Here is a 26,013-nt window from a genome sequence, read left to right as displayed (position 1 = left end):
AGATCTTTTGCTATAAAAACATTACTGGGACAGTCGGTGAACTTAAATGGGGCATGATGATTACATGGTAGTAATGCAGCAATGTTAATTTCCTGATTTTGATGGCTGTATTGTAGCTATTGAGGGATGTTCCTGTCTGTAGGAAATATTATACATGATCTTCAGGGGTGATGGGGCATCAGGTTGGTAACTCATTCAAAAAAGTTCAGGGCAAAAAAATTCTTTGCACTGTACTTGCAATGTTTTTGTAAGTTTGAGATTGAGTAATTAGAAAAGAGTGATGTGCTCAGGCAAAGGGGAGCTCAGGTGTTAAGGTTATTCGGATTGTGTTGGAGGTATGTGTGCGGGGAGAGGATGAGTCTCGAAAGAAGGCAATTTGGAGAACAGAGATTAGTCAACACGGTTCTTTCCCTTCAACAGCATTTGCCTTTGACTGGGCAAAAGGGGCCCTGGCTTGGGTCCAGGCTCAAAGGCCCTGCTTTGACCCTCCTTTTGTTCTAATAACTCCCCATGCAGTAGGGAGGGTTGAATCCACAGGGATGAAGGGACATGCCCATCAGATTAGGTTTCCCTTCTAGTTCACCCCAGAATCCTTGAGCCTGCTGGGCTTCTCCCTCTGGTCCATCCTCGGTGGGTTGATTGAGCCACAGTATGCACGTCTAGACCCGAGAACTGATCATGGTGCTGTTTACAGAATTGTGGACCAAGTTTTGGGGCTTAAGGACTGATGTCCAGGTGTGTGGAAGGAGGTCCTGGAGAATTGCTGTTCTCCGCGAGTCTCCACATTTAGCTGGAGCTCAAGGATTGCCTATCAGAGAATTCTAAATTTGAACTCGGACTTTCAGATCTTAGTAAGACATATTTACACCGTAGTAGATGACAGACCATAACCCTACCTAGACAGGGCTGAGGAAGAAACCCCACACAACATTTAGGCAAGACTTGCGTGCGCTGCTCACCCTAGAGGTACACAGCCTGAAATGCGCAGGCCGAGTGCTGGGCCAATCAGGTGCTGCGCCTTGGAGAGGCCGGCGGAGGAGGGAGCGGGACAGGGTGAGGATGGAGACCACGCCTCTCCGCGAGGAGGGGCGGGGCGAAGAGTGGGCGGGGATGGTGCTTCTCAGAGCTCAGGGAAGGAGCGGGGCGGTGCCTGCTGGGGGGCGGAGCCACGCGTCGCTGAGCGTGCAGGGCGGTGCCCGGCGAGGCCCTGCCTCTTCCGGCCCGGAGCGTTTCCTGCGCGTGTGCTTAAACGAGCTACTGGACGCGGCTGTTTTAGCTCCTGGGCTTGGCGTCTGGAGAGGCGAGATGGCGGCGGAGGTGTTGCCGAGTGCGAGGTGGCTGTACTGTGGAGAGCCTGACGAGAGCCAGAGAGCTCTACTGGGTAAAGACTGCGAAGCTGGAGCAGAGTTCCCCATAACTTCCTCCCCTTCCGTCTCGGTACCGCTACAGCCCTCCACTTCCCACATCCGTCGGGTGCCCGTTCCCAGATGAGCCAAGATCCCTTATAGTCTCCCCCACTACTTGGGGTTCGGCCAGGGCTCCTCTGTCATTGCACCATCTTTCTGGTACCACCTCCCACCTGGATGAGGAAATCCCAGTTACCCCCTCTCCAGGACTGTATGTACCCAGGAGCCCGTCATCTCTTCACCCACCAGGTCTCACACCTGCTCTATTTCCTTCTCTCTGCTGGCCAGGGATTCCCTCTGTCTTTCTAGATTTGGCCTAGGTCTCCTCAGTCAGCCCCATTCCCCTAATTATTCCCTCCTGTCAGAGCCCTTCCCCAGCCCCTCTTCCCACCTGGACCAGGACCTCCTTCAGTCCCCCTTTGGGTCAGGACCTGGGGCTCCTTGCCATACCCATTCCTCCAGTCACTCCCTCCCTTTGACAATCCATTTCCTCCCCACCATACTCTTGTGCTCTCATCTCATTCTTGGGCTGCAATCTTACAGTCCAGTTCTCCAACGGGAAGCTACAGAATCCAGGCAACATGCGCTTTACCTTGTACAAGAGCAATGATTCCACAAACCCCAGGAAGAGAAGTCAGCGGATCCTGGTAAGTGCTGCCGTGGCCAGTCGCCCCCACTCTTCAGGCCTCAGGAGGCCTCCTGGGTGTGGGTGGAGGTAGGAGGGAGTGAGTGGAGGAAAGGGGGGATAGCAAGTGAGCCTTTGAAGAACTTTGAGCCCCAGGTGGGGACAGGTTCCACTGAGTTTCACACTTGTGGTGAAGCGCTGGCCTTTTATTCATTTGTTCATTCAACAAGCATTTATTGAGCCCCACTGTGGCCCTGAGCTGAAAGCTGCTAGGGAAGAGCTAAGTGAGAGCTGGCCCCACTCTGAGGGAGCTCGTACTCCAGAGCAGCGTTTCCCAGTCTCAGCACTATTGACATTTTGACCCAGATAATTCTTTGATGTGGAGGCTCTCCTGTGCAGCACTGGGTATTTAGCAGCTTTCCGGGCCTCTACCCATTAGCTACCAGGAGCACCTCCCAGTTGTGGCAAATAGAATGTCAGACATGCCTAGATATCCCCAGAGTAATTCCCTGGGTTGAGAACCACTGCTCTAGAGAGGTGAGAACTGGATGTGAGGGACACTCGTACAGAAATAGATAAAGCTCAGAGTCCCTGGGAGAGAGAGTACAGAGCAGGGCAGAGTGGGTTCAGTCAGTGAAGTCTCTGCTTGCTAGGATGTCTTCCTGGGGGAGGGTGCATGGGAGCTGAACCCTGAAGGATGGAGGAGGGTTTAACAGCTGAAGTTAGTACTCCAGGTGAAGAGGATAGCCTGGACAAACAAGGGGAAGCAGGAAAGCCTGGCTCTGATTGAGGAGTGAATTAACCATTTCCATGGTCCTGAGAGCATATAAGGAGCAGTCATGATAGAGGAGAGCAAAGAGGTTCAAGAAGGGCTTGGACTTTGGGGTTGCCTGCAGAATCATTTTGTTGCATGCCTCTAAGTGCTGAGAGCCCTGGGCCCATCTTCCAAGTCCTGTGGTACAGCTCCCCCAAGAACTTCTCAGACCAGCTAGAAGCAAGCACTACCTGGGACTTTTCAAAAGTCCTCTTGCCTTTCCCCCAGGGATACCCCAGATTCACTTAGACATAGGGAGCTGGATCATCTCAAAGAGGCTCTCGTTTTGATCCACCTGTGGTTTGGATTCTAAAGCTTCTACAAACGTGGAAAAGAGAGTCAAGATATTTACTATCTTTCAACATTGGTTGTAATGGAGCTTCCCCCCGCTCTACATTTTAGGCAGCTGAAACAGACAGACTTTACTATGTGGGAAACAATTTTGGAACTGGAGCCCTGAAATGCAACACTCTCTGCAGGTAGGGACAGGGGAAAGGGATTGTGGGAAGTGGGGGGGGGGTGGCCCTGGCACTGCTCTTCGCTGTCTTTATTTTAGGGGCAGTGGGGGAAATCTAGAGAGATTTACCAAGTTCCTGTGTTCCCAGACCCCGGGGCCCTCACACCAGCATGTAGACATTCCTGAAACTGAAAAATGACTTACATTTGTTTAATTTCCTGAAAACCTCATTCATTTGTAGTCTTAAAAAAATTTTTTTTGTAAATTAATTTATTTTTGGCTGCGTTGGGTCTTTGTTGCTGCGCACGAGCTTTCTCTAGTTGCGGTGAGCGGGGACTGCTCTTCATTGTGGTGTGAGGACTTCTCATTGCGGTGGCTTCTCTTGTTGCAGAGCACGGGCTCTAGGCATGCAGGCTTCAGTAGTTATGGCACACAGGCTCAGTAGTTGTGGCTCGCAGGCTCTAGAGCGCAGGCTCAGTAGTTGTGGCACAGGGGCTTAGTTGCTCCGCATCATGTGGGATCTTCCTGGACCAGGGATCGAACCCGTGTCCCCCATTGGCAGGCAGATTCTTAACCACTGTGCCACCAGGGAAGTCCCCCCAATTTTTTAAATTGAGATATAATTGACATATAACATTATATTAGTTTCACGTGTATAACATAATGATTCAATGTATGTATATATTGTAAGATGGCCACTACAGTGTCTAGTTAACATCCACACATAGTTACAAAATTTTTTTCTTGGGATGAGAACTTTTAAGACTTCCTCTCTTAACTTTCAAATATACGCTACAGCATTATTTTCTATAGTCACCATGCTGTACATTACATCTCTAGGACTTATTTTATAACTGGAAGTTTGTACCTTTTGACCACCTTCATTATTTCTGACCACATCATTAACTTGCAATATTCTTTGCTTATAACTATCTTGTTCCCGAAAGGCAGCTGTCTCCACTAATTTGGAATGTGTGATCAATAGGCCAGAGTTTACCAGAAGTCTGCCTTGGGACTAACTACAAGAAAAGGATTTGGTAGTGTCTGAGGCTCCAGAATTTCTGCCTAGCTCTGGAAAGATTACTGAGTTGGGGCAACTCTGCCCTTTACTGACCCCCAGTCTACTCCTCGGTACAGTGAAGATTGTCTAGCCTGAACAGTCTTAAGTGTCAGGGGTTGGCATAATGCAGTGTCCTTGTGAAGGTAGCCATCAGTGAATCACAAACAAGCCCCTTTTAGGGTCCCCCCTGAACCACCCTGATAGAAGTCAGATTAGTGTGTATATGCTTGAAACTTTTAACTTTTATCATCCCTTTACAAAGATTTTCTAGTTTAAACTGGTCTCATAATTACCAAGGTTTTACTTCTCTTTGCCTCCATAGAATTTATACATGCAGTAAATTCTAGTGTTTAATTCTAGATTCTTACATTCCAGGAGGGTTTCCCACTACAGCAGTGAGCCCAAATGTGATCAGCTACAAGAATCACCTGGTAGCTTCCCCCACTGCCCCCAGAGCCTCTTCATGAACCCTTTCCTCCTTTCCCTCCCCATGCAGAGAATTGCTGCTGTAGGGGATTATTGTTACTCATGAGCAAGTGATGTCTTCCTCATGTGTATTGCGGCAGAAAGAAGGTTGAGAACTTCTAAGTAGAAAAAAGGAGGTTGTATAAACAATAACTTTTGAATAATCCATTGTCACTGGTATTATTCCTTTTTTATTCAGGCACTTTGTGGGAATTTTGAACAAGACCTCTGGCCAAATGGAAGTATATGATGCTGAATTGTTCAATATGCAGCCGCTGTTTTCCGGTAGGTCTTAGTCATGAAGGCTCAAAGAAATGCTGAATATTTTAGGTTTCCTGGATGAGTCGGTTTGACTTTTTGATTTGTAAAATACATCTTGTAGCTAGTTTTTCAAGGTTTTTTTTCCCATTTGAAAAAGTTTTAAAAGTGCTTTTACTCAGCAAATATTTATTGATGACCTACTATGCTCCAGGCACAAGTTAGGGGCTGTGAATATAGCAAAACAGACACAGATCCTGTCCCTACAGTGTTTACAGACTTAAGATCAGGAAACTAATCTTAGTTAAAGCAAGTTGAGCACTGATCTGAGCAGAGTATTGGAGGGCATATATGATACTCTTTTCCGTCGAGGGCCTTTCTTAATTTTTAATTGTTCTAGTTGGGGTAGAGGTTTAACAAAATTTTTTTTAATTTAATTTATTTATTTTTGGCTATGTTCGGTCTTCGTTGCTGCGTGCAGGCTTTCTCTAGTTGCGGCAAGTGGGGGCTACTCTTTGTTGAGGTGTGCAGGCTTCTCATTGCGGTGGCTTCTTGTTGCGGAGCATGGGCTTCAGTAGTTGTGGCATGTGGGTTCAGTAGTTGTGGCACACGGGCTTGTGGCACATGTTGCTTTGCAGCATGTGGAATCTTCCTGGACCAGGGCTCGAACCCGTGTCCCCTGCATTGGCAGGCGGATTCTTAACCACTGCGCCACCAGGGAAGCCCTGGAGTAGAGGTTTTAGAATCTCTGGTAGATGATAGAAGTTGCTTATAGGTTGGACAGTAACTTCCAGGTCGATGCAAAGTCTCTACACTTTCTAATTTGGGAAGAGAGAATCCACTGGGAGAAGTTATAGTACTTCTCCAATTTGGCATTTTAGAATGTTCAGGGCTAGAGTGGGGTCTTCCAAAATGATAGATAAGAGGGTCAAACTCAAGGGGCTCCTGTTCCTAAATCTTAAATACTGAGAACCATGGTAGGGGAGGGAGTTAGATAAGGATCATTAGGATCATTGTGAATCTGCTCGATACCTTCAGAGGCATTAGTTCTAATAACTTCACTCTCTCAAAGCAGTGGTCTCAGCCCTTTTGAGAATCTCATAAGGACCTGGACCTACCTCCTAGAAACATACGTAATTTACAAAAAATATGAGATTTTGCATATAATTTTAAAGGGCTCTTGCATCCCAAAGCCTAGCTGTGAATTTCCTAGGGGTCCATAGTCTCTAGGTTAAGAATTCCCTGCTTTGCAAACAAATATAACTGCATATAAGTTATCCTCCAAACGCTCTTCTGTCTTCTGAGGAGGCAAAGAAAATTGTTCATTAATTTGTTGATTAAACACGTTTTTGTTTTTACAAGTAAAAAATTTGTAAATATTGGTTAATTCTAACCAGCATATATCAGAAATACGCACAGCATTTATTGGGTTCTTACTATGCTCTGGGCACTGTTCTAAGCACTTTCAATGCACTATGTCATTTACTTCACATAACAACCCTGTGGGGTAGGTATTGTATTCCTTTTGTTTAATCAATGATGAACCTGGCCCAGAGGCTAAATGGCAGGATCCTACTGCTGGCGTATATGAGAGACCTGGGATTTAAATGTGGCACCGTCACTCCAGAGCTTGTGCTTCTGTCCACTAGATTATATTGCCCCTTACGTGAATACTCTGTGGGAGATTACAGAGCTTTATGTAAATAATACATACCTCATGTTTATGCCTTGCTTTTAGGTCTTGAAAAAAATTTTTTTTTAAGTTTTAAAAAAAATTGAAGTATAGTTGATTTACAGTATTTTGTTTCAGGTGTATGGCATATGATATATATATATATTTTTTGGCAGATTATATTCCATTATAGCTTATTACAAGCTATTGGGTACAATTCCCTGTACTATACAGTACATCCTTGTTGCTTATCTATTTTATGTACAGTAGTTTGTATCTGTTACTTCCATACTCCTTATTTGTACCTCCCCCACACCCTTAGTAACCATAAGTTTGTTTTCTATGTCTGTGAGTCTGTTTTGTTTTTTTTTAATTTATTTAAATTTATTTTTGGCTGCATTGGGTCTTTGTTGCTGCATGTGAACTTTCTCTAGTTGCGGTGAGCGGGGGCTGCTCTTGTTGCAGAGCATGGGCTCTAGGCGTGCAGGCTTCAGTAGTTGTGGCACACGGGCTCAGTAGTTGTGGCTCACAGGCTCTAGAGCACAGGCTCAGTAGTTGTGGCGCATGGGCTTAGTTGCTCCGTGGCATGTGGGATCTTCCCGGATCAGGGCTCAAACCTGTGTCCCCTGCACTGGCAGGCAGATTCTTAACCACTGAGCCACCAGGGAAGCCCTGTGAGTCTGTTTCTGTTTTGTATATACATTCATTGGTATTAAAAAAAAAGTTTTCTAATTAAATTATTTTTATACAGTTTTTAAAGGTTATTTTCCATTTACAGTTATTATAAAATATTGGCTGTATCCCCTGTGTTATACAGTATATCCTTGTAGCTTATTTTATCCATAATAATTTGTACCTCTTACTCTCCTACCTTTATATTGCCCCTCCTCCTTTCTCTTTCTCCTCACTGGTAACCACTAGTTTGCTCTTTCTGTGAATCTGCTCTTTTTTGTAATATTCACTAGTTTGTTTTATTTTCTAGATTCCACATATAAATGATAGCATACAGTATTTGTCTTTCTCTGTCTGACTTCACTATGCGTAGTGCCCTCCAGGTCCATCCATTTTGTTTCAAATGGCAAAATTTCATTCTTTTTTTTATGGCTGGGTAGTATTCCATTGTGTATATATGTATAATGGCTAGAATAAACCAATATTTACAACTTTTTTACCTATAAAAACAAAAATGTGTTTAAGAAATTAATGAACAATTTTACATACATACACAATGGAATGTCCTCAGGGTGTGGTGGCCGCTATTACCTTGATATGGGGTGTGGTTGGTGTTGGGGGTCTAACGCCCAAGGAGGGTGTGAGGTGGTCCTTCCTTTCTGCCCCATGGCTGTCACCTCCCTGTCAGGGGCAGGGGCTGCTCCCCAGCTGCTAGACCCAGTCTTCTTCCAGGGGCTGGTTGGCCCAGATCCTGCACCAAGCTGTGGTATGGAGTGAGCCCATGCAGACCTTCTCTTCCTTTCAGATCCCTCTCAGGGCGGGGCGGGGGTGGTCCCAACCCTACTACCTGGTTACGTGGAAATCTTTCTTTTTTTTTTTTTTAATTTAACTTATTTTTTTATACGGCAGGTTCTTATTAGTCATCCATTTTATACACATCAGTGCGCTTTGGTTGTATAGGAATTCTTCTGCAGGTTTCCAGTTAGTTTTCTGTGAGAATTGTTCCACATGTAGATGTATTTTTGATATATTTGTCGGGGGAGGTGAGCTCCAGGTCCCCCTCTTGATCCCTCCTCCTTAGGTCTTTTACAAGGAGGGCAGAACTGTATACTGGGAGGAGCAGAGGACTTTTTTTCTAATCCCATCTCTGCATTGCCTGGGGCAAGTCATTTCACCTGGAGGCCTCATGTTTCCTTATTTGTGAAATGAAGGGCTTGGATCCGATGACCCCTTCACTTGACTCTAATTTATTCTCCAAATTCTCTAACTGTATACTGAAGCTTCATATTAAATATTCACAGTATACACATGTTAAGCTCTGGAAAGTCCTGTACTAAAGAAATCTGTTTTTCTTAGATTAACTGTTAAACAAATATTAAACACTATTATGGTCTGTAGGCCTTACAGTTTGCTTGTTTTTCTTTGTTTTTGTTTTGTGTTTTGTAGATGAATCAGTTCAGAGTGAATCAACACTAGAGAGTCACACCAAATCTTTTAGAGAAAAGGTAAGTATGACAGAACTAAGATGTGAGACCTAAAGTGAGTTCCTTCCAGGCCTTGGGTTTCTCCATCAGTAAAATGAGCTGGTTGAACACAGGGGTCTCCCTAGCTGCTCTCAGCTCATTCAGTCTGTGGTTCACTGGACAATTCCTACCTGCACAGGCCTCCTTGGCGTCACAGACTGCAGACCTCCTCTCTGGGGCAGCTATACACAGCTCTGTGCCAGTGTCTGGAACTGGTTTTCTGGGCTGTAGCATAACACTTATTTTCAGGATTTAATCCAAGTTTCAGAAAATATTGGAAGCCTGGAAACTTCACATCAAGACAAAGTAAACTTTAGGATTTTCAATGTAGAAGCTTCCTACAAAGCTCATCTCACCCCAGGATGGCAAACTGATTGAATCTCCAGTGCTGCCTGGAAGGGAGTGAAGCTGTCTTCAGGCTCAGAGGGAGAGTGAGCGATCTATTAGTAATGTCTGTTTTCCGTGTAGGATTAGAAAACCCATAAGCTGTGTGCCCCAGATTTACCAACCCTAATTGTAGTCTTTTTTACAGGTGAAAACACTGTTGATTTATAAATAGCTCATTACAGTTTATAAAGCAAGTACTTCAAATCTCTTAATATCTTTTGGTTCTTAAAACAAGCCTATGAGGTAGTTAGGTATGAGTCAGCCCAATTTACGGAAGTGGTATTAATGGCTCAGAGAGGCTGTTTACCCGTAGTGACACAGCTAGGAGTAGCAGTGCTCAGCCCGTTCCCAGTGACCAAATTTGTCTTTTGCACAGATGGATTCTTGCATTGAAGCCTTTGGTACCACCAAACAGAAGCGGGCTCTGAACTCCAGGAGAATGAACAAAGTTGGCAGTGAATCTTTGAATAGTGCAGTGGCTAAAGCTGCAGAGAGTATAATTGATACAAAGGGTGTGACTGGTAAGCAGCTGGAACTTGGGGTAAGAGGCTGCTGGTGGAAACAGCTTTCCCTTCTCTTGAGATCTTTCACCCACCCCACAGATAGAAATGATGGGAGTTAGGGCTGGATTCCTTCCTGCTTCTCCCTGAGGGCCTTCTTAGGAACAGACTCTAGAAATCATAAGAAACATCTGACATGGCCTGCTCTCAGTGAGCTCACAGTCGAGTAGAGGAGACAGACATGGGAACGGTTATGTGCCCTCTGTGTCCTTGGTGCCAGGGCTACAGCCTGCAGGGCACAGAGGAGGGAGACGGCCTCATGTCTCTGTGAGTTACAGGGAGGTTTTCGTCAAAAAGGCTGATGTGATGATGATGAACAAGCCTCTAGAGACACTTTGAGGTCACTGGATCTTTTTCTTTTCCTAAATTCTTAAGCAGCTTGAGTATTAAATTGTATTATTTAAAATGTGTAATGTGTTTATTGTTCAAATGCATTATAGGAACATAAGAGAAAGTTATATATGAGAGCAGTTTTTCTATTCAAATGGAATTTCAGTAAGTTTTAGAAAATCTTTTCATACCCGATGATTATGTATTTTCCTATGTTATCTTTCAGTACTTTCACAGTTTAACTTTTTACATTTACAATTTAATGATTATTTTTTTTTTTGGTCTATGGTACAAACCTAATTTTATATTTTCCAAATGATTAGCCAGTTGTCCCCAACTCCATCCTTTCCTTTTGTAAAAAATGATTTAAAAAATCATCTGTATCATTTTACCACATTCTTAATTGTGTTCTCGCTCATCATTCTGACTGGCTATTCTTGTAGCAGCATCAGGTCCTTTTGATTGTAGTAGCCTCACCTTCCAGTTTGTTGTCTGATAGGGCAAATTTATCCTCCATCCTTATTTTTCACAAATGTACTGGTTATTGTAGCATGCTTATTTATTTGTTTGTTTATTTATTTATTTATTTATGGCTGCATTGGGTCTTTGTTGCTTCACGCGGGCTTTCTCTAGTTGTGGTGATCAGGGGCTAATCTTCGTTGCGGTGAGTGGGCTTCTCATTGCGGTGGCTTCTCGTTGCGGAGCACGGGCTCTAGGGTGCGCAGGCTCAGTAGTTGTGGCGCACGGGCTTAGTTGCTCCACGGCATGTGGGAACTTCCTAGACCACGGCTCGAACCCGTGTCCCCTGCATTGGCAGGCGAATTCTTAACCACTGCACCACCAGGGAAGTCCTGTAGCATGCTTTTTTTCCCAGGTGATCTTAAGAATTATTTTGTCAAGTTCTCTCAAAATCCAATTGGGATTAATATGGGGAGAATCAGCATCTTTATAATATTATGTTTTCCCATCCAGGAACATAGAAACATGTCTCCATTTAGTCAAAGATATACTTTAATGTCTAAGTAAATTTTTCAATTTTTTTTGTTCAGTTCACTCTCAGCTACTAAAGGACATTTAAAAAAAAATAATTCACCCATTTTCACATCATTCTACAAGACCAACTATTACAATTTTCCTGTTTTCCTCTCTGTTCTTGTCTGTGTGCATACTTAATTTTTACATGGTTATTCCTGTGTGATAGTTAGCTTTATAATTTGATTTTTCTTTTTCACTGACAATATGTGAAGTTCAGATGAGGGGGTTCTGGGCGACGATGATCTTGAGTGCACGGGTTGCAGAGTGTTGGGGAACTTGAAGCCGAGCGGGGTGACACTGACACTCACTCTTCCTTCATTGAAAAGCCCTGGTCAGTGACGCCATCCACGATGACTTGCAGGATGACTCCCTCTACCTCCCTCCCTGCCACGCTGATGCTGCCAAGCCTGAAGACGTGTATAAATTTGAAGACCGTATCCTTCTTGTGGGAGAAATGCCACCTCATTTCCCAGGTTGGGATATGTGCACAGGAGTGGCATGGCCAGGCTCTCTGAGGGTGTCAGTGGTCCTGTGATACTCATAGAAGCTCGCCCCAGACTCCTGCAGTTGCCCCAGCGCTATTGCTGGGAAGTCAGCGAGGCTCCCTCACTAGCTGAGGCACCTGCTGCAGCAGAGGCCTCTCAGGCCTTGTAATTCAAACCCATCCCTCAGCAAAATGCAGAATGCCCACGGTTCGGCCCTGTGGGGGTCACCTTCCGTGAAGAGTCAAAATACGACTTTTAAGTTGGCCAGTGCCCAAAGTCTAGGGCAGACTGATTGTATAAAGAAGGGTTGGAATGTAGAGTTTCCGTACTTGTGGTTCTATTCAGATGGAAAGTGCCTGCAGTGGCTTTGTGATAAGAGAAGGCAGAAAGCCCAGGCAGGCAATGAGCTCTGGGCTGGGAGTCTGGAGAACTGAGTCCTGAAGCTCTGCCCGGACATACTGTGTGATCTTCCCCTCTCTAAGCCTCAAATTTTCCCATCTGTAAAGTGTGGCCGATATAAGATGATCTAGCTAGTTGGATGTTTCCATTTTGGTCACGTTGTTCTTGACCTATAACTAGTTCTTTCCCCTGCGGAGTATGACGCTCTTCAGAGCCCTTCTGAAGCTTTCAGGAATGTCACCTCAGAAGAAATACTGAAGATGATTGAAGAGAACAGGTACCCGAATTGGGCAGATGGAGTGTCTCGGGAGTGATGTTGGGATACAACAGTAGTCAGACATGAAGCAGACCTTGGGTGTTAGTGAGAATATACGTCTGTTCAGCATTTGAACATGAGCAAGCTAGTGTTTTCTCAAATGGTTGAGCTCCCAGGCCTGTTGTCCCAAGGCTTTGGGTGGCTTTCAAGGGAGAGAACTGGCCTCTGAGTATGTGGAACCTGTGACTGGGCAGAGGGTGGTGAGGCCTTGTAGTCTAGGGCTGGGAACTGGAGCTGACCTGTATCGGTCCCACCCCCACCCCCAGCCAATATTATGTTGTTGCCGATTGTCACTGGTGGGGCCCAAGTGCTGGCCTGGGAGTAGGTGCCAGCTGAAGTGATGGTTTATCTGTGGTGATGTGCTGAGTGAAAGTTAAATTATGTATTTTAAATATAGTATATTTTAAATCAGAGATGATTTCCTCTCCTCCCTCCACCCCTCCCCCACTTTTTGGCTTTTAAAACACCTTTTTTTTTTTTTAATGATGATGAGGTTTTTTTTGCTTTTGAGTTTTTTCTTTTAATAATTTTATCTTGAGAAAATAAAAAGTTGTCAACCCTAGGTTAATTCCCCCAATTTTCGTTTGGAAATTTTACTGCTCAGTGAAATCCAGTCTTGGAAAATACATGTTTTTCCCTCTCTCCAAAGAAGTGCTCTTTAGTGGTTCTTCGTTGCGTTAATGTGATTGTGGCTCAGGGGCAGGTGCAGGAATGAGTTCTGGGCTGGGAGTCTGGAGAACCGAGTCCCCATCTGCCTCATGGACTGTGTGATCTTCCCCTGTCTGAGCCTCAGTTTTCCTATAAGTAAAATGAGGCCGATACAAGATGATCTTGAAGAGCCTTTTATCGCTGCGAGTTCATGATCCTGACAGTGGTAGAACAACAGTATGTAAAAATAATAGCCAACATTGCTGGAGCTCCTACATGTGCCAAGCACTGCTTTCCTTGTCTCATTTAATCCACAAAAACCCGTAGGACAAGGGTACTATTGTTGGCCTTAATTTACAGGTGAAGAAACCAAGGCAGAGATGTTCAGAAGCTTGTCCAAGCCACTGCATGGCAGAATGGGGATTCAAACCCAGATAGTTGAGAGGCTGTGCTCCAGACCGCCACATCAGGATTGGGCCCACTATGGCCCGAGTGCCGAGTCTGGCCCACTGCCTGTGAATAAAGTTTTATTGTAACGTAGCTTCAGTCATTTATTTATATGTTATCAATGGCTGCCTTTGCATTACAGTGGCAGTGACCATGTTGCCCACAAAATGTATAATATTTGTTATCTAGACCTTTACTGTCCCTGCATTAAATCATGCTCCTCCTATTATAAGGGGCTGGTTGGATGGCTGTTCCTCAGCTGTTGACTGTGTACCAGGTGTGAGGGGGGCCTGCTGTTTTCATTGTGAAGGAGTGAATGGCTCCTGACAGAGCCGGTCTTAACACATTTCTCCTTTTCCCTCCCTTGTTTTAGTCACTGCTCCTTTGTCATAGAAGCGTTGAAGTCTTTGAAGTCTTTGCCATCAAGTGAGGAGAGCCGAGACCGCCAGGCCCGGTGCATATGGTTTCTGGACACTCTCATCAGATTTCGAGCACAGAAAGTGATTAAGCGGAAACGTAAGTCCATGCTAGACATTTTTTTAAAAATTGAAGTATAGTTGATTTATGTTGTTAGTTTCAGGTGTACAGCAAAGTGATTCAGTTACATATATATTTATACATATATATGTTCTTTTTCAGATTCTGTTCCATTATAGGTTATTACAAGATACTGAATAAAGTTCCTTGTGCAAGGAACAACAACAAGGACACTAGGTCCTTGTTGTTTATTTTATATATAGTAGTGTGTATCTGTTAGTCCCAAACTCCTAATTTATGCCTCCCTCCCCCCCCTTCCCCTTTGGTAACCATAAGTTTGTTTTCTATGTCTGTGAGTCTGTTTCTGTTTGGTAAATAAGTTCATTTGTATCATGTTTTTAGATTCCACGTATAAGTGATAGCATATGGTATTTGTCTTCCTCTGTCTGACTTCACTTAGTATGGGAATCTCTAGGTCCATCCATGTTGCTGCAAATGGCATTATTTCATTCTATTTTATGGCTGAGTAATATTCCATTGTATATATGTATACCACATCTTCTTTATCCATTCATCTGTTGATGGACACTTATGTCGCTTCCATGTCCTGGCTGTTGTAAATAGTGCTGTGAACTTTGGGGTGCACATATCATGACAGACATTTTATTCTAATTATTTTCAGTCTGTTATTTGTCTATAATTCTTAGACTAGCTCTAGTGAGAGAGGAAATGGACATGTCTTTCCATGTCTTTATTTATAACTGTGTAACAGTGGGATTCTGATTGGTACTGCTGACATGCTGAGAGAACTTGCCAAGCCCTTTCCTTGGAAAATAGGGTCGGGTTGGATTATACGATTGCTCAGAGCTAACGTTCACTACTTCTGTGTTAGGCAAAGTTGAATATCCAGTCAAATCAAATGAACGTTTTAAGGGACAGTTAGACAAAGAGTTATATGGGGAGAAAAATAGGCCTTGCTTGTGAAGGCTTGTGGCACGTTGTTGTGTCAGCCATTTCTGACTGGGAAAGAAGTCAGTTTCTGCTGGTAACCCATGCCACTGATCGCCAGGGCATGGGTGGCTGCCACACACGCACATCCACCCAGAGTCAGAAACCCAGAGGGAGACACCTGTGGTTTTAGGCATAGGTGCATGCAGTCATGTTCCTGTGATTGGGCACCTAAGGGTCTGTACAGACACACCTCGTTCTATTGTGCTTCACTTTATCGTCCTTCGAAGATATTGTGTTTTTTACAAATTGAAGGTTTGTGGCAACCCTGTGTTCAGCAGGTCTGTTGGCACCATTTTTCCAAGAGCATCTGCTCACTTTTGTGTCTCTTTGTCAGGTTTCGATAATTCTCACAATACTTTAAACTTTTACATTGTTATATTTATTATGATGGTCTGTGGTCAGTGATCTTTGATGTCACTACTATGACTCGCTGAAGGTTCAGATGATGGTTAGCATTTTTTAGCAGTAAAGTATTTTTTAATTAAGATATGGACTTTTTTTTATCAGATGGTTTTTATTCTTCAACTTGTTAATATGGTGTATCATATTGACTGATTTGCGTATATTGAAGAATTCTTGCATCCCTGGGATAAATCCTACTTGATCATGGTGTATGATCATTTTAATGTGTTGTTGGATTCTGTTTGCTTGTATTTTATTGAGGATTTTTGCATCTATCTTCATCAGTGATGTTGGTCTGTAATTTTCTTTTTTTGTCTGGTTTGTCTGGTTTTGCTATCAGGGTGATGGTGGCCTCATAAAATGAGTTTGGGAGTGTTCCTTCTTCTGCAATTTTTTGGAAGAGTTTGAGAAGGATGGGTGTTAGCTCTTCTCTAAATGTTTGATAGAATTCACCTGTGAAGCCATCTGGTCCTGGACTTTTGTTTGCTGGAAGATTTTAAATCACAGTTTCAATTTCATTACTTGTGATTTGTCTGTTCATATTTTCTGTTTCTTCCTGGTTCAGTCTTGGAACGTTATACTTTTCTAAGAATTTGTCCACTTCTTCCAGGTTGTCCATTTTACTGGCATAGAGTTGCTTGTAGTAGTCTCAGGATGCTTTGTATTTCTGCAGTGTCTATTGTAACTTCTCCTTTTTCATTTCTAATTTTATTGATTTGAGTCCTCTCCCTCTGTTTCTTGATGAATTTGACTAATGGTTTTATCAATTTTGTTTATCTTCTCAAAGAACCAGCTTTTAGTTTTATTGATCTTTGCTATTGTTTTCTTTGTTTCTATTTCATTTATTTCTGCTCTGATCTTTATGATTTCTTTCCTTCTGCTAACTTTGGGTTTTGTTTGTTCTTCTTTCTCTAGTTCCTTTAGATGTAAGGTTAGATTGTTTGAGATTTTTCTCGTTTCTTGAGGTAGGCTTGTAATAGCTATAAACTTGCCTATTAGAACTGCTTTTGCTGCATCCCATAGGTTTTGGATTGTCATGTTTTCATTGTCATTTGTCTCTAGGTATTTTTTGATTTCCTCTTTGATTTCTTCATGATCTGTTGGTTATTTAGTAACGTATTGTTTAGCCTCCATGTGTTTGTGTTTTTTACATTTTTTCCCCTGTAAATTGATTTCTAATCTCATAGCATTGTGGTCAGAAAAGATGCTTGATATGATTTCAATTTTCTTAAATTTACTGAGGCTTGATTTGTGACCCAAGATGTGATCTATCCTGGAGAATGTTCCGTGCGCACTTAAGAAGAAAGTGTAATCTGCTGTTTCTTGGATGGAATGTCCTATAAATATCAATTAAATCTGGTCTACTGTCTCGTTTAAAGCTTGTGTTTCCTTAGTAATTCTCTCTTTGGGTGATCTGTCCACTCGTGTAAGTGAGGTGTTAAAGTCCCCCACTATTATTGTATTACTGTCGATTTCCTCTTTTATAGCTGTTAGCAGTTGCCTTATGTATTGAGGTAATCTTATGTTGGGTGCCTATATATTTATTTATTTTTTAACATCTTTATTGGGATATAATTGCTTTACAATGGTGTGTTAGTTTCTGCTTTATAACAAAGTGAATCAGTTATACATATACATATGTTCCCATATCTCTTCCCTCTTGCGTCTCCCTCCTTCCCACCCTCCCTATCCCGCCCCTCCAGGCGGTCACAGAGCACCGAGCTGATATCCCTGTGCTATGCGGCTGCTTCCCACTAGCTATCTACCTTACCTTTGTTAGTGTCTATATGTCCATGCCTCTCTCTCACTTTGTCACAGGTCACCCTTCCCCCTCCCCATATCCTCAAGTCTGTTCTCCAGTAGGTCTGTGTCTTTATTCCTGTCTTACCCCTGGGTTCTTCATGACATTTTTTTTTCTTAAATTCCATATATATGTGTTAGCATACGGTATTTGTCTTTCTCTTTCTGACTTACTTCACTCTGTATGACAGACTCTAGGTCCATCCACCTTATTACAAATAGCTCAATTTCGTTTCTTTTTATGGCTGAGTAATATTCCATTGTATATATGTGCCACATCTTCTTTATCCATTCATCCGATGATGGGCACTTAGGTTGTCTTCATCTCCGGGCTATCGTAAATAGAGCTGCAATGAACATTTTGGTACATGACTCTCTTTGAATTATGGTTTTCTCAGGGTATATGCCCATTAGTGGGATTGCTGGGTCATATGGTAGTTCTATTTGTAGTTTTTTAAGGAACCTCCATAACTGTTCTCCATAGTGGCTGTACCAATTCACATTCCCACCAGCAGTGCAGGAGTGTTCCCTTTTCTCCACACCCTCTCCAGCATTTATTGTTTCTAGATTTTTTGATGATGGCCATTCTGACTGGTGTGAGATGATATCTCATTGTAGTTTTGATTTGCATTTCTCTAAGGATTAATGATGTTGAGCATTCTTTCATGTGTTTGTCGGCAGTCTGTATATCTTCTTTGGAGAAATGTCTATTTAGGTCTTCGGCGCATTTTTGGATTGGGTTGTTTGTTTTTTGTTATTGAGCTGCATGAGCTGCTTGTAAATTTTGGAAATTAATCCTTTGTCAGTTGCTTCATTTGCAAATATTTTCTCCCATTCTGAGGGTTGTCTTTTGGTCTTGTTTATGGTTTCCTTTGCTGTGCAGAAGCTTTGAAGTTTCATTAGGTCCCATTTGTTTATTTTTATTTCCATTTCTCTACGAAGTGGGTCAAAAAGGATCTTGCTGTGACTTATGTCATAGAGTGTTCTGCCCATGTTTTCCTCTAAGAGTTTGATAGTTTCTGGCCTTACATTTAGGTCTTTAATCCATTTTGAGCTAATTTTTGTATATGGTGTTAGGGAGTGATCTAATCTCATACTTTTACATGTACCTGTCCAGTTTTCCCAGCACCACTTATTGAAGAGGCCGTCCTTTCTCCACTGTATATTCCTGCCTCCTTTACCAAAGATAAGGTGACCATATGTGCATGGGTTTATCTCTGGGCTTTCTATCCTGTTCCATTGATCTATATTTCTGTTTTTGTGCCAGTAACATACTGTCTTGATTACTGTAGCCTTGTAGTATAGTCTGAAGTCAGGGAGCCTGATTCTTCCAGCTCCGTTTTTCGTTCTCAAGATTGCTTTGGCTATTCGGGGTCTTTTGTGTTTCCATACAGATTGTGAAATTTTTTGTTCTAGTTCTGTGAAAAATGCCAGTGGTAGTTTGATAGGGATTGCATTGAATCTGTAGATTGCTTTGGGTAGTAGAGTCATTTTCACGATGTTGATTCTTCCAATCCAAGAACATGGTATATCTCTCCATCTATTTGTATCATCTTTAATTTCTTTCATCAGTGTCTTATAATTTTCTGCATACACGTCTTTTGTCTCCTTAGGTAGGTTTATTCCTAGCTATTTCATTCTTTTTGTTGCAATGGTAAATGGGAGTGTTTTCTTGATTTCACTTTCAGAGTTTTCATCATTAGTGTATAGGAATGCAAGAGATTTCTGTGCATTAATTTTGTATCCTGCAACTTTACCAAATTCGTTGATTAGCTCTAGCAGTTTTCTGGTAGCATCTTTAGGATTCTCTATGTATAGTATCATGTCATCTGCAAACAGTGACAGCTTTACTTCTTCTTTTCTGATTTGGATTCCTTTTATTTCCTTTTCTTCTCTGATTGCTGTGGCTAAAACTTCCAAAACTATATTGAATAAGAGTGGTGAGAGTGGGCAACCTTGTCTTGTTCCTGATCTTAGTGGAAATGCTTTCAGTTTTTCACCATTGAGGAAGATGTTGGCTGTGGGTTTGTCATATATGGCCTTTATTATGTTGAGGAAAGTTCCCTCTATGCCTACTTTCTGCAGGGTTTTTATCATAAATGGGTGTTGAATTTTGTCAAAAGCTTTCTTTGCATCTATTGAGATGATCATACGGTTTTTCTCCTTCAATTTGTTAATATGGTTTATCACATTGATTGATTTGCATATATTGAAGAATCCTTGCATTCCTGGAATAAACCCCACTTGATCATGGTGTATGATCCTTTAAATGTGCTGTTGGATTCTGTTTGCTAGTATTTTGTTGAGGATTTTTGCATCTATGTTCATTAGTGATATTGGCCTGTAGAATGAATTTGGGAGTGTTCCTCCCTCTGCTATATTTTGGAAGAGTTTGAGAAGGATAGGTGTTAGGTCTTCTCTAAATGTTTGATAGAATTCGCCTGTGAAGCCGTCTGGTCCTGGGCTTTTGTTTGTTGGAAGATTTTTCTTTTTTTTTTTTTTTGCGGTAGGTGGGTCTCTCACTGTTGTGGCTTCTCCTGTTGTGGAGCACAGGCTCCGGACATGCAGGCTCTGCGGCCTTGGCTCATGGGCCCAGCCGCTCCGCAGCATGTGGGATCTTCCTGGACCGGGGCACGAACCCGTGTCCCCTGCATCGGCAGGCGGACTCTCAACGACTGCGCCACCAGGGAAGCCCTGTTGGAAGATTTTTAATCACAGTTTCAATTTCAGTGCTTGTGATTGGTCTGTTCATATTTTCTATTTCTTCCTGATTCAGTCTTGGCAGGTTGTGCATTTCTAAGAATTTGTCCATTTCTTCCACATTGTCCATTTTATTGGCATAGAGTTGCTTGTAGTAATCTCCTGTGATCTTTTGTATTTCTGCAGTGTCAGTTGTTACTTCTCCTTTTTCATTTCTAATTGTATTGAGTCTTCTCCCTTTTTTTCTTGATGAGTCTGGCTAATGGTTTATCTATTTTGTTTATCTTCTCAAAGAACCAGCTTTTAGTTTTATTGATCTTTGCTATTGTTTCCTTCGTTTCTTTTTCATTTATTTCTGAACTGATTTTTATGATTTTTTTCCTTCTGCTAACTTTGGGGTTTTTTGGTTCTTTTTCTAATTGCTTTAGGTGCAAGGTTAGGTTGTTTATTCGAGATGTTTCCTGTTTCTTAAGGTAGGATTGTATTGCTATAAACTTCCCTCTTAGAACTGCTTTTGCTGCATCCCATAGGTTTTGGGTCGTCGTGTCTCCATTGTCATTTGTTTCTAGGTATTTTTTGATTTCCTCTTTGATTTATTCAGTGATCACTTTGTTATTAAGTAGTGTATTGTTTAGCCTCCATGTGTTTGTATTTTTTACAGATCTTTTCCTGTAATTGATATCTAGTCTCATGGTGTTGTGGTCGGAAAAGATACTTAATACAATTTCAATTTTCTTAAATTTCCCAAGGCTTGATTTGTGACCCAAGATATGATCTATCCTGGAGAATGTTCCATGAGCACTTGAGAAAAATGTGTATTCTGTTGTTTTTGGATGGAGTGTCCTATAAATATCAATGAAGTCCATCTTGTTTAATGTATCATTTAAAGCTTGTGTTTCCTTATTTATTTTCATTTTGGATGATCTATCCATTGGTGAAAGTGGGGTGTTAAAGTCCCCTACTCTGAATGTGTTACTGTCGATTTCCCCTTTTATGGCTGTTAGTATTTGCCTTATGTATTGAGGTGCTCCTAATTTGGGTACATAAATATTTACAATTGTTATATCTTCTTCTTGGATCGATCCCTTGATCATTATGTAGTGTCCTTCTTTGTCTCTTCTAATAGTCTTTATTTTAAAGTCTATTTTGTCTGATATGAGAATTGCTACTCCAGCTTTCTTTTGATTTCCATTTGCATGGAATATCTTTTTCCATCCCCTTACTTTCAGTCTGTTTGTGTCTCTAGGTCTGAAGTGGGTCTCTTGTAGACAGCATATATATGGGTCTTGTTTTTGTATCCATTCAGCCAATCTGTGTCTTTTGGTGGGAGCATTTAGTCCATTTACATTTAAGGCAATTATCGATATGTATGTTCCTATTCCCATTTTCTTAATTGTTTTGGGTTCGTTATTGTAGGTCTTTTCCTTCTCTTGTGTTTCTTGCCTAGAAAAGTTCCTTTAGCAGTTGTTGTAAAGCTGGTTTGGTGGTGCTGAACTCTCTCAGCTTTTGCTTGTCTGTAAAGGTTTTAATTTCTCCATCAAATCTGAATGAGATCCTTGCTGGGTAGAGTAATCTTGGTTGTAGGTTCTTCCCTTTCATCACTTTAAATATGTCATGCCAGTCCCTTCTGGCTTGTAGAGTTTCTGCTGAGAAATCAGCTGTTAACCTTATAGGAGTTCCCTTGTATGTTATTTGTCATTTTTCCCTTGTTGCTTTCAATAATTTTTCTTTGTCTTTAATTTTTGCCAGTTTGATTACTGTGTGTCTCAGCGTGTTTCTCCTTGGGTTTATCCTGTATGGGACTCTCTGTGCTTCCTGGACTTGGGTGGCTATTTCCTTTCCCATGCTAGGGAAGTTTTCGACTATAATCTCTTCACATATTTTCTCGTGTCCTTCCTCTCTCTCTTCTCCTTCTGGAACCCCTATAATGCGAATGTTGTTGCGTTTAATGTTGTCCCAGAGGTCTCTTAGGCTGTCTTCATTTCTTTTCATTCTTTTTTCTTTATTCTGTTCTGCAGCAGTGAATTGCACCATTCTGTCTTCCAGGTCACTTATCCGTTCTTCTGCCTCAGTTATTCTGCTATTGATTCCTTCTAGTGTAGTTTTCACTTCAGTTATTGTATTGTTCATCTGTTAGTTTGTTCTTTAATCCTTCTAGGTCTTTGTTAAACATTTCTTGTATCTTCTTGATCTTTGCCTCCATTCATTTTCCGAGGTCCTGGATCATCTTCACTATCATTATTCTGAATTCTTTTTCTAGAAGATTGCCTATCTCCACTTCATTTAGTTGTTTTTCTGGGGTTTTATCTTCTTCCTTCATCTGGTACATAGCCCTCTGCCTTTTCATCTTGTTTGTCTTTCTGTGAATGTGGTTTTTGTTCCACAGGCTGCAGGATTGTAGTTCTTCTTGCTTCTGCTGTCTGCCCTCTGGTGGATTAGGCTATCTAAGAGGCTTGTGCAAGTTTCCTCTGGACATTGTTTTTTAATTTTCATTTTTAATTAATTATTGGACACTTTTTTTAGACATGATACTATTGCATACTTAATAGACTATATACTATAAACATAACTTATATGCACTGGGAAACCAAAAAGTTCACGTGACTCACTTTATTGCGGTGGTCTGGAACCAAACCTGCAACGTCTCTGAGCTATGCCTGTACTCATGGTTTTCACTATTTGCTTAATTCTTATTTTCACATTCCAACCTCCCTTCCTTTCCCTCTCCCTGGGCTTTCTCCACAATCTGTTTTGCTTTCTAACATCTTTTGAACTCTCTATCTTTAGGCCTCACTGGAGTCTGCTTTTCTTTCCTGTCACTGCCCTGTCATGAACATCTCTTGTGCACGTATGGTCTGCAGGCTGAAGCATACCTGAGCACGTGTTCATTTGAAAGTGGCTGTTCTGTTTCACAAGCCCCTTCTTCTCTTCCCACATGCCTCTGTTTATTCCAGTGGCCCAACTGTTGTCCGCTTTTCCCAGCTCATAGGTGAGGTGTGTCCTGAGAGTTTTGAAAGAAAATGATCAGACTCTATTTTGTGTTGTAGGTGCCCTGGGACCTGGAGTTCCCCACATCATTAACACCAAACTGCTGAAGCACTTTACCTGCTTGATCTACAACAATGGCAGGTCAGGGGGCTTGATTTCTCGGCTTCTGCCTGTAAAGGAGAAAGCAGGACAGGGAGGGTGGTGAGAGTGGGGAGGGGGGCTTGGATTGCAGTCTGTATTCACAGAGACACTATGCTGAAGAGAGCACTGCCATTTGGAGGGCTCCTGGGGTCAAGTGAGTTTAGGCAACACTGTAGTACAGACTCTGTCCCTTTGGGAGAAGCTCATGTTAAAGGCTCTGGGAAGTCCTGTAACAAAGACTTCATGTCACACGCTTCTTCCAAGGACCCCTGCCTAATGTCCTAATGTTGTATGGAGAGGCAGTGTTGCAGGAAAGGGCAGGCCAGTGGGATGACTTTGAGGAAAGCACCCCAAGCAGCACACCTGGGCTTCCTTCCTGCTGCTTGCTTGCAGTGTGTGTCCTGCTCTGAGTGTGCTTGGAAGAATCATTGGCAGCTGAGTTTGGGATGACTGTTCCCAGCAGCCCTGCTGAACAGGCCGGGAGGATGGGGAGGGTCCTCGCCAGTGCGAGGCTCTGACTGTGCCTGGGGAAGGTGCGGCCTTCTCTGTCCGCTTGGAGGGACACTGGCATTGGCTCACCGCTCCATTGTGCGTGAAGGCTTGGGCAGCACAACAGGACAAGGGATGTTGCTCTAATTCCTTTTCTTCTCCCTGGGATGAGAAGACTTTTTATTTTTTTGTGATACGCAGGCCTCTCAGTGTTGTGGCCTCTCCCGTTGTGGAGCACAGACTCTGGATGTGCAGGCTCAGCGGCCATGGCTCACGGGCCTAGCCGCTCCGCGGCACGTGGGATCCTCCTGGACCGGGGCACGAACCCGTGTCCCCCACATCGGCAGGCGGACTCTGAACCACTGCGCCACCAGGGAAGCCCGAGAAGACATTTTGAATGCATAAGGGAACAGGCTTGGATGTTTTTCCTTTGCTTTTGGAGAAATCATCTCGGAGTTTAATTTTGCCTCTCTTTTATTGCCACTGATTTGCAGTTTGCGGAACTTAATTTCAGACTCTATGAAGGCAAAGATCACCGCCTATGTTATCATACTGGCTTTGCACATAAACGACTTCCAGATTGATCTGACGGTGTTACAGAGGGACTTGAAGCTCAGTGAGAAAAGGTGAGCACAAAAGAAGAAAAAGCTCCCTTAGGGCGCCTTGATGTAGTTGTGGTACTGCTGGAAAGCATGAGGCACTGTCGAGGGACCTGGGGACAGTTTTCAGATGAATGAATAATTGATTGAATGGATGGGCAACCAGATATTACCGTGTGCCTTCGCTTTGCTAGGCACAGTACCAAATCTGTCATAATATCTCAGTGATGTCGCTAAGAAACAGTGGAGGAATCTTTGGTTCAGAGAAGTCAGTGATTTTCCCAGGGTCATGCAGCCAAGAAGGGGAATAGTTGGGCTTCAAACCTGAGCCTTCCATCCCTGTGTAACTGAGCAACCTCCAGTCTCCAAACTGCTGTCTCTGGGAAGAGGGACTCTGTATGGTTCCGATGGGGTAACCTAGGGGTGGAAGTTATATAAGAGAACGCCAATTTCAGCTTAGCATAAAGCACTTTGCTCAGTCAGATGGAAGGAGCTGCCAGGGGTTGTCCAAGGCAAGGCAGAGCTGCAGTTTGGCAGGGATGTCACACTTGGGCTTCTCTGACCTGACTGGGAGGGTTGGCAGAGGTGGCAACCTTTAAGGCCCTTTCTAGCCCTGCTAGAAGGGATGCAGACTGAGTAGGGAGCAGAGCCTCCCAGGATGCTGAACCGTGGGGTATATTGGCCTTTGTCAGTGATTTAGGAGCGTCTGACCTCTGAGGACCCTGATGGTATTTCAGGAGAGCCTAGGAAAACACCCTTATCTGGACTCTTCTAGCAGTCCAGAGAGGGATTATTCTGAGGACTCCACAGATGGCATTCTCATGAGTAGTGAGTTTGAACATACAAGAGAAACAGATACTTGAAGTCTGTAAAATTCTAGCAAGTGCTTAATCCTTGCTACAAGAAGTAAACACAGTTATCAGTAGGATCTAGATAACCTGGTTTTCCATCATTTATATAGATATTTTCTAATGGCAACACATTAAAATGGGAACCTGATGGCTCTCGAGGGGATCTTGTCTGCCTCTCTGCTGGGAGCTTTGCCCCTTGTGGCTCTCTTGGGAATTCTGTCTTCATGGCCTGGAGCACGAATGTGCTGCCCCCTCCTGCCAAGCCTCCCTGAGCATTTGCATTGAGGAGACTCTCCATTTATTGTATGTGTTTGTGTTTGTTCCTTAGGATGATGGAGATAGCGAAAGCCATGAGGCTGAAGATCTCTAAAAGAAGGGTTTCTCTGGCAGTGGGCAGGGAGGAGGATCACAAACTGGGCACCCTGTCCATCCCACTGCCCCCAGCCCAGGCCTTGGACCGTCAGTCAAAGCGGAGGAAAATCACCTAGAGGTGTGCTTTCCTGACAGAGCATTTTGGCCACATCATAGCCACTCCTTCTATCCATTTGCATTTTTATTTGTAAAGAAAGAGGGATAAAGCAGCCATGCTTTGGCACAGGTATGAAGCCAGAAGTCAGCCTATCAGTTGTGCTGGTCTTAAGCAGAAACATAAAGTGTTGGCCCTACTGGACTCCACCTCCCTCCTTTGGTGTCTCTGTGGTTGTAAATGGCAGATGGTTCGTGTGTGGGATGTGGGAGGGTGGGCCTGGGTTAGGCGGAGGCAAAAGATCTCACAGGCTGAACCTTGGACCACATCTGACGGATAAAGGTTAATAAAGAGAAATGTGAAGTGCTGTGGAAGGCCCAGTGGAGGAGTACGTGGTGAGGACAAAGCCCAGTGAGGGGGGAAGAGGAGGCTTCAGGTCACCAATGTGATGGGCTTGCCAAAACAGACTAATTTAGTTCTGGGCTGCTGAAACAGCAGAGCCAAATCAGAGGAAATGATTAACCCACTTG

General features: G+C 43.1%; 1 protein-coding gene across 2 annotated transcripts; it reads left to right on the top strand.

The window, feature by feature from the left end:
- The first annotated feature begins 1,191 nt into the window (after positions 1 to 1,191).
- POLR1E (RNA polymerase I subunit E) lies at positions 1,192 to 25,687 on the top strand. Of its 2 annotated transcripts, none has more exons than XM_067743919.1 (12): positions 1,192 to 1,381; positions 1,950 to 2,053; positions 3,248 to 3,324; positions 5,027 to 5,112; positions 8,876 to 8,934; positions 9,716 to 9,860; positions 11,591 to 11,698; positions 12,329 to 12,425; positions 13,933 to 14,075; positions 22,997 to 23,078; positions 24,082 to 24,193; positions 25,346 to 25,482. In XM_067743919.1, the coding sequence occupies exons 1-11, from the start codon at positions 1,306 to 1,308 to the stop codon at positions 24,149 to 24,151; spliced, it is 1,047 nt and encodes a 348-aa protein (XP_067600020.1). In that variant the 5' UTR covers positions 1,192 to 1,305; the 3' UTR covers positions 24,152 to 24,193; positions 25,346 to 25,482. The 2 variants fall into 2 exon arrangements, with proteins under 2 accessions (XP_067600020.1, XP_067600019.1); XM_067743918.1 differs by having other exon boundaries at positions 1,193 to 1,381; positions 24,062 to 24,193; positions 25,346 to 25,687.
- The last annotated feature ends 326 nt before the right edge of the window (positions 25,688 to 26,013 follow it).

The sequence above is a fragment of the Pseudorca crassidens genome, chromosome 7 (assembly GCF_039906515.1).
Source record: "Pseudorca crassidens isolate mPseCra1 chromosome 7, mPseCra1.hap1, whole genome shotgun sequence".
In the NCBI taxonomy this organism is placed as follows: Eukaryota; Metazoa; Chordata; class Mammalia; order Artiodactyla; family Delphinidae; genus Pseudorca; species Pseudorca crassidens.
Note: the sequence above shows the minus strand (reverse complement) of the source record. Positions and strands in the feature narration are given on the sequence as shown.